Source organism: Gadus morhua, chromosome 6, assembly GCF_902167405.1.
Source record: "Gadus morhua chromosome 6, gadMor3.0, whole genome shotgun sequence".
Classification (NCBI taxonomy): domain Eukaryota; kingdom Metazoa; phylum Chordata; class Actinopteri; order Gadiformes; family Gadidae; genus Gadus; species Gadus morhua.
Genome location: NC_044053.1, coordinates 6,708,325 through 6,726,639, shown reverse-complemented (window position 1 = coordinate 6,726,639; position 18,315 = coordinate 6,708,325). Strand labels below are relative to the sequence as shown.

General features: G+C 44.7%; 1 protein-coding gene across 1 annotated transcript; it reads left to right on the top strand.

Moving 5' to 3' along the window:
* The first annotated feature begins 305 nt into the window (after positions 1-305).
* npffr2a (neuropeptide FF receptor 2a) lies at positions 306-16,945 on the top strand. The gene is made up of 4 exons (XM_030359725.1): positions 306-536; positions 2,433-2,789; positions 6,773-6,872; positions 10,434-16,945. The coding sequence occupies exons 2-4, from the start codon at positions 2,441-2,443 to the stop codon at positions 11,281-11,283; spliced, it is 1,299 nt and encodes a 432-aa protein (XP_030215585.1). The 5' UTR covers positions 306-536; positions 2,433-2,440; the 3' UTR covers positions 11,284-16,945.
* Positions 16,946-18,315: the final 1,370 nt, after the last annotated feature.

Sequence of the window (18,315 nt, the reverse complement as noted above, 5' to 3'; positions counted from 1 at the left end):
TGTTTGTATGGCCACTTGGCATGCGCGTCGTTAGTGCACATTAGGACAGTTATAGACACATTAGGCCTGGGACAATATAAACACCATCTGTGCCCATAATGAACGCTGCAACAAAAGGTTCCACGCGACTCAAATACGTTATTTGTGGCGAATTCTCATATTCTCCCGGGAGCCCAGCTGAAAAAAATCAAGCGGAATATCACTCAACATTTTGAGCCGCATCATCGGTCCCACCCCTTGTTAGTGACGTCAGAGCATCAAATTGGGTGCCTCGCTCTCCGGTCCTCCACTTGCGCTCCAAGTGAGAGGATGCCAACATGCTCGTGCGAAGCCCGCGTTGAATAGAAGAGTGATTGGCTCCCATAGACGCTCAGAAAAACCAGACTAATACAACATGAGGTGTTGCTCACCATAACCATCTTTAAGCCATTTGGTGTTTTGTTTTTTTCTCACGGCTTGCCTTCATACAGAGGCTGGTTCTTTGGAGGGGCTAAAAGGTATCGTCACTTTTTTTTTGCTTTGGAACTTGAAACGAGGTAAGACCCAATATTAATAGTGTAGCCCACCTGTACTTGTGAAATGATACGGGCAATCTCTATAACAGGTTTAAGGTTGCGCTTTGCCCTTGGCGACGTTATTTGGGATCAGTTTAATCACATTGGGAAAAGTTTAGATTTTGAACATATTTTCATAACCAAACACATCCAATTAAAACACTTAGGATTATTCACTGTTCCTCATGTCTTCAACCGTTATCGTACCCCACTTTCACCACGAAGTTTCAGTGTGTGATCAACGCAGTGCCACACTGGAACGCACAACGTGGTGAAGCTGGGCTGCTCAGGCGTGATCTCCACACACACACACACACAGACACACACACACACACGCACACACGCACGCACGCACGCACGCACTCCCAAGACACGCAAAGTTTCAAGAGGCTGACGTGAAGAGGCAGCCTGGAAGAGAAAGTGTGCCACACATCACATTGCAATAAGATCACAGCGCGTAGACCTATAGGCATGTTTAGAAAAAGAACAACAGTCACAGAATGCAGTCATGAATTGCAACTACACGTTCAGTCTTTATAAAGTGCTATTTAAAAATGACAAGATGTTTTTTTGGGGGAGGCCTCTGTATCTCAGGGTTAGATTATGTTTATTCGCCATATTTACTACAGCCCATATCGTTCCGTAGCTTCCCTTTGGCGAACCGAGTCCCGTTCTGTGTGTGAGTCGGTCGTATAGCCGCGGTCCGCGACGCGACCCCTTTCCACTACACCCATACACATGCGCGTACGCGTAATTACGCACGCACGTATCCACCACCACCGACCTAATTATCGGATTGGCTCCGGTCTCTTGATCTCAAATCCCCTCTCGCTGTTACAGAGTTTACCCTGAAATTAAAGATAATAACAAAGCCAACCCCCAATTTCATCTAAAGCTCGCTAATGATACAATTATCCCAAAAAGTAAAAAATTAAATGTATAAATACATAAATGTACATACAACTAGTTGTCAAGGCCATTCATACAATACAATCAGGATTGCAAATATAACTGATTTGAAATTGATATGTTTTCCACCCTAACTTCTATCGCGTATAATATCGCGTTTGAAAGAAGGACATGCGGATTTATCTTAGACTACTGTGACCATGTAATTCAATTATTAATCGTTCTGCGTTAAATGCACACTTATAGAACATGTGATCTCCACTCTCTATGCATTACAGTCCCTTGGACGGAAACTCGTGCAGGTTTGCGTCTCTATAATTAAATTAATCCCCCTACTACGCGGTAGTACGAGATGCTCCACCTCTCGACCCCTGTTGGCGCTCCACAGTCTGCCAACATAATTCTCGAATTTACTCTCATTCAAATTCTCAGGACACAGTATGATCATTTTTGCATGCTTCAAGGTGTAGATACCGTACGATTTCGGCAGCAAAATATTGACTTCGATTAAACCCTGCTCCGCTGAGATTCAGGGTACTTTGCCCACTTTAGGCATGCATAATCAAGTAGGCCTCGTGCTCTTGCGAGGGAAACACAACACAGCGACGGCTACACAAGGTATACTATTACAGGGCACAACGTTTTTTGCCATCCTCAAATATATGTGACGATTGTAGGCCCTACTCTATTTTCATACGAGTACTGACTCACTGATACTCATGACAAATTCATAAGCGTCTAGCCATTGTCATCGTGAGTGCAAAGTAGAAAACCACCAAGTCGTTTTGAAAGGTAATAAAGTAGTAACAAAAACGGTGCAATTTACATAGACCCATGTACGTTTATGTAATCCGTGGCTCACATAAATCCCTTATATGGTGATTTGAATATGAATATAATCACAAATCGGATTAAGCATAAAGCATTGCATCAGAAGAGCAGACCACTCATCACGCGTTGTCTCCTCAGGGGGCACAATGAACGAGGAACCGGACGGCAACGTCACTCAGACGTACGACAACTGGACGTTCCCCAACATCTCCTCGACGTCGTCATGGGAGGAGGAGAACCCTTTCAGACCCAGGAATAACATCACATACGTTGGATATTACCTGCACGAGTCGTCCATCGCGGCCATCTTCGTGGCGTCCTACCTGTTAATCTTCCTGGTGTGCATGGTGGGCAACGGCGTGGTATGCTTCATCGTGCTGCGCAGCAAGAACATGCGCACGGTCACCAACCTGTTCATCCTCAACCTGGCCGTGAGCGACCTTCTGGTTGGCATCTTCTGCATGCCCACCACGCTGCTGGATAACATCATCACAGGTGAGAGCTTCAGGGCCCCTGCCCCCCATGGGACTGGGATTGGGACGACGACGGGGAGGGGGGGGGGGAGAACCGAGAAAGAGAAAGAGAGAGAGAGAGAGAGAGCGAGAGAGAGAGAGAGAGAGAGAGAGCGAGAGAGAGAGCGAGAGCGAGAGCGAGAGCGAGAGAGAGAGAGGGGGGAATTCGTTTGTCTTGTCACCGTTTGAATAACCAGACACAGCAGTTAATCAATAGCGAGGTGTCTCCGGGGAGGCCGATGGAGACACGCTCGCCAGCGGGCCGTCTCCTGGCAGCGAAGGCACACTCCCGTGTCTTCCATTAAAAGACGCAGCCTTTGTTTCTGCTCCGTCTCGCGGCGCACAGGAGGACGCCCTCCGACGCCGGTTCTTTCTTTCTCTGTTCTCGATGTGACGTTCTTTTTTATCGCAGGCACTACAATAAAAGCACTGTTCCCCTTGGTCTAATCTCAGCCGTCCTGGTGTCTACACCTGGGAGCGCACGGGCAAGGGGGGGGGGGGGGGGGGGGGGGGGGACTCACAGGTGCGCTCTCAGATCGCATCTTGATGCCTCGTACAGGAGTTTAATACAATATACCGTATGGTTTGTATGGCCAGCTTGGAGAGGACTTTGCTGTGGTTGAATTTAGTTTGTAGGGTTTGTTTAGCGAACGAGGATTTACGCAGGAACGATGCTGCGAAAGGTTTAAAAAGGAGAGGCTGAGGCAGTTCGTTTCCCTGCGGATTTGGATATCTGTTTAACTTCCAGCAATAGATTGGGCAGTGGATAGCGTCTGGTGAGGCACAGCCTTCACTGGCCAACATGTCGAATGGGAAGGACTTTCATTAGGAAAAGTGATGCATGAGTCAGCTGTCCAATTTCGTTTTTTAATCAGTGCTTATGATTTTTTAATCATCAAACCACACCTTGGCCATCCTTCTATATTATAGTTAACTCTTTCGCCCGTCGTCTCTGAGTGAACCACATTCAAAGCCATGTTTATCTCAGGGAACTCTTAGTGGAAGCCTTCAACCGACGGTATAAAAGTGCCATCTGATCCTCAGTGCAGCGACTAAAGAAGAGCCTAGCAGTAATGACAGAGTTATGAACCAAAGAACCGCTCATTCATGCTGTTGTTGCTCCCACAGCCAATCTTTATGCTATTGTACATTTTACTTTAGAGCAAGCCATTCCTGAACACGCTCAGAAATAAACCTGCTTTGGCTTTGGTTGTTTCCCGTCTAACTATTTGGCTGCCGCCCAAATTACAGCTCTGAGCGAGCGTGGTGATGGCTCCCATTGATTTAGGTGCCGACGAATGTTGCAGGTAAATTAATTAGTTTCTAATTGGTAGCTGTGTCAAGCTTATTCTTAGAACCTCACATTACATTTCTAGTCTGAATGGGCTACAAAGGGTAGCACTTTTGTAGCCCATTCAAACAAAGGGGGTTTTGACAGAACCACTTACAATAACTCGATAGGGGAAGAGATGAGATTCAATCTCGGCTCCTTCAAGTGAGTGGGTACACAGGAGCATGCGCTCTTTCCATATCAGTAACATCAAGTCTGGGTATATATAGTGTGACGCCGCACAAGTAAACTGCCTGCTATCAGCAACATCAAGTCTTGATGTGTATAGTGTGACACACCACAGTAGTCAACTGACTGCTTTCACATGATAAATGCGCTATTTCACGTCCTAGGGCACGCATACCCCCGTGACCTGGTGCCCCGATGACATGGGGCAATCGAGCCCTCATTTAAAACCTTTCAATGAGGTCAGCTTTATTGTCAATTCCAAAATATGTGCCAAACAAATAGAATCGCAATACAATACAATACAATACAATACAATACAATACAACTTAATTAATCCCACTAGGGGCAATTTGTTTGAGCAGCTTGTTGTACATAAAGACACAGTAACATACAACAATACACACACACACAACTACAGAGCATTTAGTTGTCGAGTTGCAGGGGGGGATGAACTTGCGTTTGTCTCACGGTGCAATAAGGAGAAGATGGTACAATTAGGTAAAATTAAATAACATAAGTAATATTTACAACAAATCAATTCTAAATAGTGCAACATAATTCAATGGTAAGGCAAAAAACAACAACCAGTATATATAAAATAAAGCTAAAAAAGTAATTGGATTGAAATGTGCAATATGAGGAACATTATGGGTAAGAAGTCCAGAGTTCTTGGGGGAAATGGAAGGCGGTTTCAGAGTCCAGAGTTCATAGGGGCAGAGGGGAGAGAGTCGAGCTTCCTGATAACCCGGTGGAAAAAGCTGTTTAGCAGTCTGGTGGAGCCGGCCTGGAGGCTGCCGTCTCCCAGATGGAAGGAGGCTGAAGGGTGTGTGAGGGGTGGCTTGGGTCACCCACAATGCTGGTTCCCTTGTGGGTGAGGCAGGTTCCGTAGATCATTGTCCAAGGTCGACTTGTCGTGGAATGGGCTGACTCTGTAATTGATGATACTGTTGTCATCCTCCATCCATTAGTCTCTATCCAGGCTGGTCCTTTATTCCTAGGACAGTGGAAAGACACCACAGACTCGCAGATACTACTTCCTGGGGCTCTCCTCCTGCGCATGGGCGCACGCAACCGCAAACGTAGACGCACAAACTCCCACTCAAACACACACACACACACTCCTTTCTGTCTAGATATAGATGTACATCTATGACTGTCTTTTCACAAAGTACACACACAAGGCTCTACATCGGACGGCCTTCGTATGCTGGGAAATGTAGTCCCCCTCATTTCAACACACACAGCCTCCCTCGAGGGAACGAACACACACTAGCCAAATGAATCATCGCAGCTTCAGTCCATGTTTATGCCCTATGCCGATCACACCATCTAACCCATCGCTTGACCCAAAGACTTAAACTCGGGAGTGCATTTCAAGTTGTAGCTGTTTGAATGCAGCATTTAACCGTATCCATTGATCTATCGCCTCTCAGTGGGATCTGTGATTGGGGTTAATCCAAGGGTAGAGCAATGCACTCTGAATATCAAGCTCTAGTAAGCAGTCGATAGACTAATCACGACGATCATACCGTCAAATAATTCACACATTCCCCCTGCCAACTTGCTTGCCAGGGGGACTACCAAGACAACAGAATAAATCAGACTCATGGACCATAGTCGCCGCGCTGTTTTGTATTATTAAAATCATCCCTGCACTAGTGTGTGTCTTCCCTTTAGGTAAGCTAGATGGATGGATGGATAGCTACTTCATCACTCCTGATAGGACATAAAGACCTAACAGAGTCTCACATAGAATTGTTGATATATTGTGCAATAACGTTAAACAAAGAACAAAGAAAGAATTCGTGTCGATGTTGAAGTACGGGCTCGGTTGCGATTGGCCACCGGTTGTAGGGTCACCGTCATGCTCGGGATGGCGGACTTCCTGCCCTGTTGAAGATTCATTTGAGTTGGACAGGGGAGCACATCCACAGTGACAGCGCCCTTTGGCTGGCTGTCTGCAATGATGAACCACCCTTGAGCAAGTTCAAAACCCCTTGAGCTAAGAAGGATTCTATTCCCGGGGGGACCCTCATATGTATGCTACCCTGTACAGACATATGTGGTGAAAATCTGTGTTTCCCCCCCCCCCCCCCCCCCCACACACACACACACACACACACACACACACACACACACACACACACACACACACACACACACACACACACACACACACACACACACACACATGTACACACATACAAATGCAAGTGCAAACACACACAAAAAAAAACAAAGACACACACTATCACTCATGCCAACACCCCCACATACTCAACTGAAGTGTTCTCAGCGATAATAGAGTGTGATATTATGTAATGTTCATCAATGACTATGTCTGTGTCACAAAACACACACTCACACACACACACACATGCACACACACTGAGCTGACGTGTGCTCAGCGATGCTAAAGTGTCTCTGTGTGTCTCTCTGTCTGACAGGGTGGCCCTTTGGAAGCCTGGTGTGTAAAATGAGCGGCATGGTGCAGGGAATCTCCGTGTCGGCGTCGGTGTTCACGCTGGTCGCCATCGCAGTTGACAGGTAAACCGGTGCAGGGTGCAGGCTGTGGATCGGACCGCGGGTGTTACGGGAAGTGACCCCTGAACGTCCGTGTGACGCCTTTCCGAGATGTGCCCCCTCTGAACCATTAACGAGCCTCGTGGCCATAAGTGGTGCGGCCGTGGGGCTTGTTAAAGAGGACCTATTACGCTACTTTTCTGGTCTTAATTTCTTATTAATGACTCCTATAGCGCAACCTGACACGAATCACAGCACAAAAAACAATGTAGATTTTCGGGAAACTCTTCCTCTCATCCGGGCGCTTTCAGCCTTCTCTGTCAACGCTCGGTTTCGTCCTTCTCCGCCCCCTCGCCCCCCTCTTGCCGACCCAACTCTGTTGTGCGCGGGCAGCTTCGACCAGGCATATGGGGGCGTGGCAGGAGTGCCTCTACGTAGATGATTTCCCGGAAATGTGAACAAGTGAATCGCAAACGTTTTCCCGAGTGTTTAGCGCTTTTCACAGCCACCCCAGACTGTCAGCAGGGAATACGTCGAAATGCATGTACGTCATTATTTGACACTTTAGTATGGTTAAATATGACTATCAATCATTATAACAACGTTCATAGGTCATAAAAGTCTAAAAAGCCTAATAGGTCCCCTTTAATGGTTCAGAGGGGGCACATCTCAGGCGGGCGTCACACGGACGCTCAGTGCTCGGCACAACGCTCGCTCGACAAGTTGAGTCAAGGTGACGGAGTGAAAGGACAGGCTAACTTGGACAGCTTTATTTTTTTCACCAAGTTTGTTTACCACTTCATCATGGGGCTTACATTCAACGCCTTCGTCAAAAAAGTGGCAACCCTTTGACACCCAACCATTTTTTCTATCATCAGCACATTAATGAGCAGATACGGTATTGGAATCTTTCTGGAGGATGTCAACAAGACAACACCGGAGAAGATTCGGTTAGAGCCCACCCAGAAGCGATCGTCACCCTCGTCAATGGATATATCCAAGTGGCACGAACTTTTAATTCCGTCCGTCTGTGTTTGTTTGTCTTGATCCCCCCTGACATCGACAACGCAAATGGCATCCGTCCCTGCCTGGTCGGCCTTGCTGTTGTAAACACCATCGGGCTGCGCTAATTCTTGTTTTATTTACTCATAACATCCCAGATGTCAAAACCACTCACTCAGCCACGGCAGGCAGCCACAATCCTAATCCTACCAAATCGCTTGGTAATTCGTCAGCGCATGCGCCTCAATCTGCCGCCGACAGCAGTATGTTGAACGGGGCCGTGACTGGTTGTGAAAACTATGCCGGGAAATAGTCACAGAGGAGAGGAGACATGACACGACAGCCTCACGCCCTCCTCTCTTCTCTCTCCTCTCTCTCTTTCTCTCTGTCTCTCTTTCTGTCTCTCTCTCTTTGTCTCTTTCTCGCTCTCTCTCTCTCTCTCTCTCGCATCTCTCTCTCCTGCTCCACCTCTTCTCGCTCCGTCTCTCTCTCTGGGCCCTATCTTGCATCCAGCACAATTTACATTCTACACCGATGCACGTATCTTTGCTAGTTTGCACCCGGCGCAAAGCCGATTTCCCCCCTCAGCAAACCTGCGCCACTAAACTTGCGCCCTGAGAGGCGTGTCGGCGAAAAGTAGTTGCGTGTTCCGGCGCAATGATACATGTTGCTACCCTTCAGATCGATAAAGCAGTTGCGCAACTGACTGACAAATACCTGGTCTAAGAGCACTAGCGGATAGCGCAGTTAATGTTGCTATTTTGACGTACCATGGCAGGTCGGAACTGCAACATAAGCTTACACGCCAGAAGGCTATACACAGCACAAACATTCTAACGATTTGCCTAATTTAAATATTATGATGATGTTGTGGATTGTGGATTTTTTTTTTCGATAGGGGCTGCATGAATAAACACTGTAGTAGGCTATGCCACGCGTTAAAATAATAATAATAACAATAATAAACTCGAAAGTAGTAGGCTATACCCCAGCCTTCCAAAACAAAATCTCGTTTTAGGGTAAATGATAACATTGGTTAAAATATTTTGGAAAGAAAACCTGATACAGCGGTAATAAGTTGTATTTAAATCAATGCATCCGCAAACACCGTACAGCAACACACATATTTTCCTGACACAGACATTGTGTAGAGGCCCAAAAGGAACAAAAACAGTTAAGACCTTCTCAGAGATGATTCTCAGAATATTCAATTTAGACGTTGGGCACCCCCCCCCCCCACCTCACTATTGTTGAATCCCTGGCTACGGCCCTGTCTCTCACTCGCTCTCTTACTTTTCCTCTGGCTCTCGCTCTTTCGCTCTTTCTCTCGCGCTCTCAATTCAATACAATTAATTAAATTTAACAAGACCCTTGATGGCATTGGAAAATTAACATTTATATTGCCAAAGCAGTTTAAGTCAAACAAAGGATAACCAAGTATGTACTACAAAAAGGGAGAAAGAATAGCTAAATGGGAGTGAGTGAATAACAAACCACTTCCAGGAACTGGGCCCCAGAAGAGTCCATACCCAATCTTTGAAGGGTTTGTTGACCCTACAGTGTAGATGCACAATACAGCCAACAGAAATATAAATAAAAATCTCTCTCTCAGACAGTTTTTACATGCCTTCTGAGGCCCCGTTTACACAAGGACACTTCCGACAAAATATTTGATCGGAAGTGCCTTTCGTTTAGACGGTGACGGTGTTTTTGGGGCTTAAAAACGCAAAAATCTGAAACGACCCTCCAGAGTGGAAAACATGAATACGCTCCGCCGTAGCGTTTCCGTCTACACTGCCAAGACGCAAAACTCTGCTTAGATCTGCTCACGTCGCATATGCGTTTACGTCACATACATGGGAAATAAACAAACATGTTGGATTATTTCCATGCGTCGGACCGTCAAGCTGCTCTGGCAGCTCTAATAAACTAAGCCTTTCCACGAAATGTACAGAATATGTACAGATAGTATTACTGAACAGAGAAGGATCTGTAATTATGTTTGGGTTTTCGCGGTGCAAATAAGAGAAGAAGGAAGATTCTACGCATGCGCTCAGACATGGCGGTGTTGTGTGATAGTGTATCACAGCACCACCTAGACGCCTGACATGCATACCCAATCGAATTCCACACTCTTTTGCGTCACCGTATGCACGTAGATATCCTCCCGAAAACGCTCGTCTAAACATGGAATAAAAAGTGAAGATGCGACGCCACTTTTGCGTCTTCTGTTCAGATGGTCATCATGTAAACGTAGCCTGAGAAGATGGACTGTGTGTGGGTTTGAGCATGCTGGTCAAAACCAAATCAGGTTAAACGCCCTCTTTTGAACTTTGAACTTGCAGAGGAAACATTTTTAGCCTCAAAAATTGATGTAATGTTGCTGTTGCCGTGCCATTAGCCAAGGGGTTTGACATGAACTTTTTACATGTCTCTGCCAGATCCATAAAGGTTGGGAGTGCATCATACCATCCAATATATGTCTTCAATGCTGAATATTTTATGAGAATGAAATCCTCTGAAATCTACTGTTTGAAGTGGACTGCAACTAACTTTCGTTCTTCTTATGTGATCTGCGGGCAGGTTCCGATGCATCGTGTACCCCTTCAAGCAGAAGCTGACGCTGTCCACAGCCACCCTAATTATAGTCATCATCTGGGTCCTGGCCATCTCCATTATGTGTCCCTCTGGGGTCATGCTGCAGGTGACCAAGGAGCAAACTATCAGTGTGCTGCTAGGATACAACAACAAAACAACTCCCTTTTACTGGTGCCGAGAAAACTGGCCCAACCAGGGCATGAGGAAGATCTACACCACGGTCCTCTTCGCCAACATCTACCTCGCCCCCTTGTCCCTCATCGTGATCATGTACGCCCGCATCGGAATCACGCTCTTCAAGTCGGCCGTGCCGACGGGCGGCAAACCGGGCCACGACAACCGCCACACGGTGTCCAAGAAGAAGCAGAGGGTCATCAAGATGCTGCTTGTCGTGGCCCTGCTGTTCATCCTGTCCTGGCTGCCCCTGTGGACGCTGATGATGTTGAGCGACTACGCCAGCCTCACGGTGCAGCAGCACCGCGTCATCAACATCTACATCTACCCCTTCGCCCACTGGCTGGCCTTCTTCAACAGCAGCGTCAACCCCATCATCTACGGCTTCTTCAACGAGAACTTCCGCCGGGGCTTCCAGGCCGTCTTCAAGTTCGGCCTGTGCTCGGCCAACGGCCATCGCAGGAAGACCTACTCGCACCGGCTGCAGGGGAACTCGGTGCTGCCGGCCAACCCCGGGGCCTCGGTGGAGCCCGTCTCCCTGAACAGCCTGGACAACAACACGTCCCGCAGGTCCAGAAACGTCAACGAGCAGGACCTGGTCATGGAGGACCTGGACAAGGTCTCGCCCAGCAGCGGGGGAGTGACTGCCGTGTCTATTTGAGCGAGACAAGGGGTGCGAGGTGACTGTCAGAGCGGGACGGGAGACCTCTGTGTCTATTTGAGCAGGACAGGTGCACGGGTGGTTTTGGTTAGTTTGCCTTCGTCGTGGATTGAAATTGAAACGACATGTGGGGACAGGACATTGACTGTGTCAGCAACTGCACAACTGCAAAAGTGAATAGCTTTTTTTTTTCCTTCTTAAATGTTGAATGTTACGTTATCAAAATAGTAGCAAATAAAGCAGCTTTGTATTTTACGCCTCTTCGAAATCAAGCACAAACGTATTACAATAAACAAGTTTGTACAACCTCGCCAAGGGGTGAGTTTTATAGTAGCATTTAACTGGAAAAGCTATCCTTTCCTATCTCCTATTATACATACCATATGGCACATCATGTGTAATATGAAGGGACAAGCATTTCTGGTGATACTTTGGTCAAACCTACATATTGTGTTGACACTTGAAATTCAGTTGAAACTCTAGCTCTGTTGTCTATAACAATCTTATTAAAACAATCATTTATAATGGGTAAAGCCTTTTTTCAAGGATTTCAAGGAGATCGGAAATACGGCATCATTCTGTTTTCCCTATCACTAAAACGTGTTTCAATATAAATTTCATACACACGAATGCCAGCTAAACTATAAATTATGACTGGAAAATGTTATTCCACAAAATGGGTTTACCGGTAATTCAATATTTCAAACGTATATTTGGATGGATCATTTGATAAAATGTCCTTTATGACTCAATCCTCCACCCTTCTGATCTTGGTTTATTCAATTTGTTTCGTGAATGCAGATCAATATCGCATTAAGCATGATGTCTATGCTCACAGCCAAAGTGGACCCGGCCCCATTTGAATTTACCGTTGCGAGGCCACACAGGCAGAGAGGCAGCCAGACTGGGGTCAACAATCAATACATAACTATCAGAAAGATTAATGAGTGCATGAAGAATTACTATGATCGCGCCAGAGAATTGTTGCCAAGTTTTCCAATCAGGAATTTTCTGTTCAAATTAGGGTTTTTGTCCATTGGCCATTTGGAGAACCCACCAACCTGAGAATGCTATTTTTGAGAGTATCCTACCGAAAAGGCAAGTCCTCGAAACACAAGGCGAGCTTTCTTGCTAGCTATAGCGATAGGTCTGCCTAGCCGGCCAGGCCTGTTATTGGTTGATGTCAGGATGTAAAGAGATATAAACAAATATGACGAAAATGAATCTAAGGTGAATTGACGACTGTAACATTGAAATAATGGTCAATCAGTACTAGTCAATCAAACAGCATAGGATACTATTCTTAATTGTTATTTAAGGGTTAACATCTTTTGGCAGAGTGAGTGAGTGTTAATCAGGGCAGAAACACTGATTCGTTGTCGTTGAAAACCATGAATACAATATGCCTCATTCACACAGGCATCCACAGCACTCAAACAGTAGCTGTTCAATATGTGGTTAACATTTATTGAGCACCAGCCATAATTGATATGCCTTGGAGGAGTGCCGAGAATTTAAAATGAAGTACTGGGAGCAGCTTTTAGAGGACACACATTTCCTCTAAAGCTGGAGGAGTGGAGGAAGCATTTGTATCAATATTATTAATATACACACATTGCTGACATTTTGAAAAGCAGAACATTGCTTTGATTACCTTATTTCCTCAAGTCACTTAGTCTTGGTACAAAGAGTGTAATGCTGCTGACATGGCTTCTTTTTGTTCATCATGATTTTGTGAGGAATGTGCCGTTTAAAGTTTCTCAAAGTGTTTCCTATTGAATTACAAAGTGTTGTATAACGATTGCTTTGATCTCTCCATGAAACAGTTCCTGTGATTTTTATCTGAAAAAGAAAATGGGACTGCCGGATAAACTTATATTGTCTACCTTCATTTGGTAGCCTTTGCCCTGTGCCCAGAATTTCTGCTGTGAAGTTCTGTGTGTCTTTGTGAACTGTGGTTGTTAGGACCCCTATGAGTTTTGATCACCTATCGGCCATCTTGGTTCTAAATGCCAGCTCGTTGGTGGAACTGAATGCAGTTCCACCAACGTTATAAGCTTAAATAACAAGATTCCAGGAAATCTTAAGATTTCAACAACACAGACATCATGAACGTCAATCAATTTATACTAAAGTTAGTATGATGCAAATTGCTTGCACACAGTTCCACCACACAGCTGGCGTTTTTCCAAGTTCAAACCAAAATGGCCAGTGTGAGGCTTTTTGAACCTGTAGGTGTTTTTGGTGTTTCTAAGGGTGACTTAGTGTTGTCTGGCACTTTCTGTGGAGGCTTTGTTCCCAAATAACTTGTTGAAAAATAAGATGTTGTCTTCGCTGTACAGAAAAACATTACACTAATGCAAACCTCAAAAAATACCAGTGCAAAAATAAGCTACGCAAAAAGGTTATTTATTTATTCTCACCCATTTCGCTCACCATCCCTACTCTTTGGGACCGGGCGTTTGAACTGCCTCAGTACCGTACCGGAGGCCACTGAAATGGGCACATTTATTATACTCCCTGCTGGCTCTCCATAATGTTGTGCGACCGTGTGAGCCGACATGCTGTCACTCAATATTAATGATTTCTGCCGCTCAAAATTTGGCAATTTCCCCCTGAGCGTAGGAGTCGACTATAGAGACTGCTGGTCAATTTCCATGCATGTCATTGGCCCGGGCACATTGTGCAGAATGAAATCAATGTCTGGCATCGTGGTGGGAGCCAAACTGGTTTGTGGAAAACAATGCTGCTCTGTGTATCATAGTCTAGGTGGGGTGATTAGCCCCAATAGAGATGTGAAGGTCAGGTTTAATCTGCTGCAAGGGGAAGTAATTTCCCACACCTTGTAGAACAACCGTTTCTAAGTCTCCTCGCCTCAGACGCAGTCAGAACCCATGATTATCATTCTTGCTTATGTTCCACTGTGTTAAGTTGTTGTTGTTGTTGGTGTATATGTTTTGCCATCTGTCGGAGGTTGTGTATGAGAATACATCTAATTAGTATCATTAAAGGAGAACATATTATTGAAAATGCTTACTGGTATAAGAATTCAAATCTCACAGTTACTGATGACTCTTGGGAGTGTCATCGACTGCCTATTCTTGTGACGCTTTCTTTATGTGCACTTATTGGATGGCAGAAGTGATGTAGTGGTCGGGCCTTGATATTGAATGTACAGATTCATTCTGTGCCTGTAGCCCTCAATCATATAGTAAGTCCCTTTGCTATTGTTGCTGCTCCAAACTTTGCCAAATTGAATGGATGAGTACCCGTAAAAATGTGTTTTGTTGGATTTTGTACAAGTTGCATGTGGATATGTTGTGTCATTTGTTGTGAGTGTTTTACTACTTAATTCTATATGTTGGGATTTGTACGTTCGTACCGGTATGGTGTGGAATTAACAATTGTGAACGGAATTGGTTTGAATGAGATTTTCGGTAATAGCATGGAGAATGAAAGTTTTCTGTGGCAGACACTGGTAGGGAGATAGGACTTGACCAATATTATTTGTGAAGGGCTCATTTGAACATCTATTACCTCTGTGAATATTCATGGTTAAATGATGAATGAATGCTCATGTAATCATAATATATTATCCATCGAGGTCACCTGCATATATTGAACAGTTTGCTGAACATGAACAGCATTCGAGGAAGCAGCGTGATCTATGAAAATGTAAGTATGTAATAATGCTAATGTTTGATCCAGATTCAGGGATTAGCAATTTAACTCAATAAGACACAGAACATTAACTCTTTTGTTATTTTAATTTTTGCTAAAAGGGTTCAGTGAAATCTTGATGTTTCAAATGCAAATTGTAATGCACTTGTTGATATAACCATTTTGCATCAAAAAAGAAGTGTGAAATCTGTTTGGGGTCACCTTAAAGTGTAAGTAAACTCCAAAAATATATTTTTGCAGTTGAAAACGGTTCAGTTTTGGTCTCACAAAGTGTTATGGAACATTTCTATGTTATTTTGACTAAAATGTATGAAGTTGCTCAACATGGGAAATTCTCCGTAAAATACAAGATGTTTGCTACTACTAAAAACGCTATTGGTGAGTTGTAGTTTTCTATTGGTAACAATCAAACTCTGCAGCTAAAGTAAGTGTGGCATTGGCCTTGACAACATATGAAAATGGCCCTCACACTTGCTCCTATGGAACCCAGTATGTCCGTTTTTTCTTACACAGGCTGTCACGACAGCTCAGATTGCAGAGGAGTTTACAGACCCTTCATTGACCCTGTGTGTTACAGTTCAATCAGTAGCAAGTAAAACAAATTACTTTGACCACTTGCTGGGACACATACATTCATATAGCATATATATGTAAAAAATATATGTATGTATATAGTGTATATATATATATATATACACACACACACACACATATAAATATATATGCAGAAATATATATAAATCTTTACTTACAATTGAATATAACATTAGGTAAAGCCTTTGTAAAAGGAATGCCACTTTGGTGAAGTCTTTATTTTGTAATTGGATTTTGGGCTCTTATACATTTCCAGTGTGTGTTTGAGTGTTTGGAGCTTACCCTTGAACACAAGGGATGGTCAGACACTGCACTGGCCAAATTTACATGTTGAAATGTATTCGTATCTTCAATAATTCACATGTTAGACTATCGGGCACAAAATCCACATCCTGCCAAAAAGGAATATGTGTTTTCAGGCAGAAGCACTGCACTTTGGGGACCTCAAATCAACGCGCGTGCACACACACACACACACACACACACACACACACACACACACACACACACACACACACACACACACACACACACACACACACACACACACACACACACACACACACACACACAAAAGGCTGGTTCCCTGAAACCAGCCAATTGGAATGGATCCTCATCATCATCATCATCCCACTTTGCTCTTTGCACGGGTCGCATAAAGGACAAAGCCAACACAAACCATATAGATGACAGTTGTCTCAGGAGGAGCAGAGGTCACCAAATTGCAACCACATCGGGGCCGGAATAACATCACATAAAATGCATTCAACATGAGCAGTGTGGCTTGTCACTACATGAACAAGATTACATTAAACGACGTTGTTGGAATTCTCCCATAGCATGCGCTGCCTGAGGATATGCAGAGAGAGAAGAAGATGGAGCAAGAGAGAGGGAGATTAATGAGAGAGGCAAAGAGAGCGGGAGAAGGGATACTGCCAGACATTTCTGCCAGTGGGGAAGCAATGACTGACAGCGTGAGGGGGTGTGTGGTGTGTGCAGGAAGAAGAGTGGGAACTGAGCTGCTGCGAACACACACACACGCAACCACGCTTGTGTTGTGTGCGCACCCTTTTTTTCTGGAATTCGAAACCACTGTCATAAATCACAGCTACGTGTGCACCTCGGAACTGTGTTGCCTTCATAATACCTCGCAGTTATGAAGGCGTATAATGTGTTGCATGACTCGGCAGATGGTCAACCGGTGAATTAGCCGTGATACATTGTACTATATCACTTGTATTATATCGATAACAACCCATTTATATTCCTGCTGTGCTTTACTTGCCTTGTGTTCAACTTTATTTTTTTCGCGTGGCCCTGGAGGGTTTGCTGAATCTTGTGTGTCAGCTTTGATTAAAGATGTTGTCAAAATAAAAAAGAAAATTCTACTCTCTCTGTCTGTTATGGATCGGACTTTGTGGAGTTGTCAATGGTGGGGGACGAAAGGCAAGGGGGCAAGGTCATATGCTGCACAGCACACAACGATGAAAGAAGACGTTTGCTTATTACGAAGCCAACATGGATCCCGGCGCCAGGAGCGGGGGGGGGGGGGGGGGGGATGGGGGACATGCGACAGATAGCCTCCGTGCCCGTGTACTCCATTAAGTAAAAGCATCGGAGTGCTTACAAAGCTTTGGTTCATGGAGCCTCCGCATGCATATCATTCATTCAAACTGATTTTATTAATGATTCAATGGAGGGAATCCCTAAGCCATTACAATGAAATCACCGCAATAAAACATGCATTTGGACGGCCACAGAGGAAATTAAAATGTCTCCCTTCTATTCGTTTGGTCTATTTAATTCATCGCGAATGAAATGAAGTGTAGGAGTGCAGTAGTGTCGTGATTGTTGTGTGCAATGTGTGTGTGTATGGATGTTTGTCCACCCAGCTTCCAGTTTACCCCTGAAGGCATCACAGGAAACCCACCCCGGACCGGAAAGACTTTGGCTTGGACTTTCACTCCCCCCCTATAATATGTTAATTAACATGGCTACTAAATTTAAAACAAAAATCTAGTCACTGCTTTGAAGTCCAAGCAAAACCAGTCAACATAAACCAGTCGGCAGGTCATATTTTAGACAATGCAAAGCAGAACATATTATCTTTCGTGATCAAACTATTTCCAGCCAGGAGGAGAGGTCAAACCAGCCCAGAACAAAACTCATTCCATTGCTGCATGGTTGCTATGGTAATTGAGGACACAAGATCAACAGATCAACAGATCAACTGGAGAAACAAACTGTATTCAAAACTAGACAGAGAAAGCAGACTATATTTATCTCAATTATCAGTCCATTACTTGGAGGTGCTATTGGGATTTCTGATGGTGCTGAAGCACCACCAAACACCACCGCCACTGCAAACAATGATTAGGCTTATCTTTTGTTTTAATTGGGAATGATTCTTTTTTTATTTTCTGTCACATGTGTGTAATCGGCCATTCGAGTTGGTCATTCTTTTACCATTCTGATTGGTGGAGGGCTAGCAGATTGACTAGCGAATCAGTGAAGCCCGGAAGTGAGGATGGTAAACATACCAGATAAACATTCTAATCGGAGAAGATGTCGACACACTCTCTCAACGCATTGTTTGGCATCGTTTTGATTGTTGACCTTGGATTGAATAATGTGGATCGAAGAGCTCGAGCAAAAATTCATCGCCATGGTGGAGGATAGACCATCGCTGTTTGTGGTCGCTGGCAAGTCTCTTAGGACCTTCTACTTCCGATTTATGTGTTTTTTGGCCCACAACAG

Excerpts from the sequence above, each read along its gene's own strand:
- npffr2a (XM_030359725.1), top strand. The coding sequence starts at position 2,441 with ATGAACGAGGAACCGGACGGCAACGTCACTCAGACGTACGACAACTGG. Across the intron at positions 2,790-6,772 it reads GCTGGATAACATCATCACAG|GGTGGCCCTTTGGAAGCCTG; the intron begins GTGAGAGCTTCA and ends TCTGTCTGACAG. Across the intron at positions 6,873-10,433 it reads GTCGCCATCGCAGTTGACAG|GTTCCGATGCATCGTGTACC; the intron begins GTAAACCGGTGC and ends ATCTGCGGGCAG.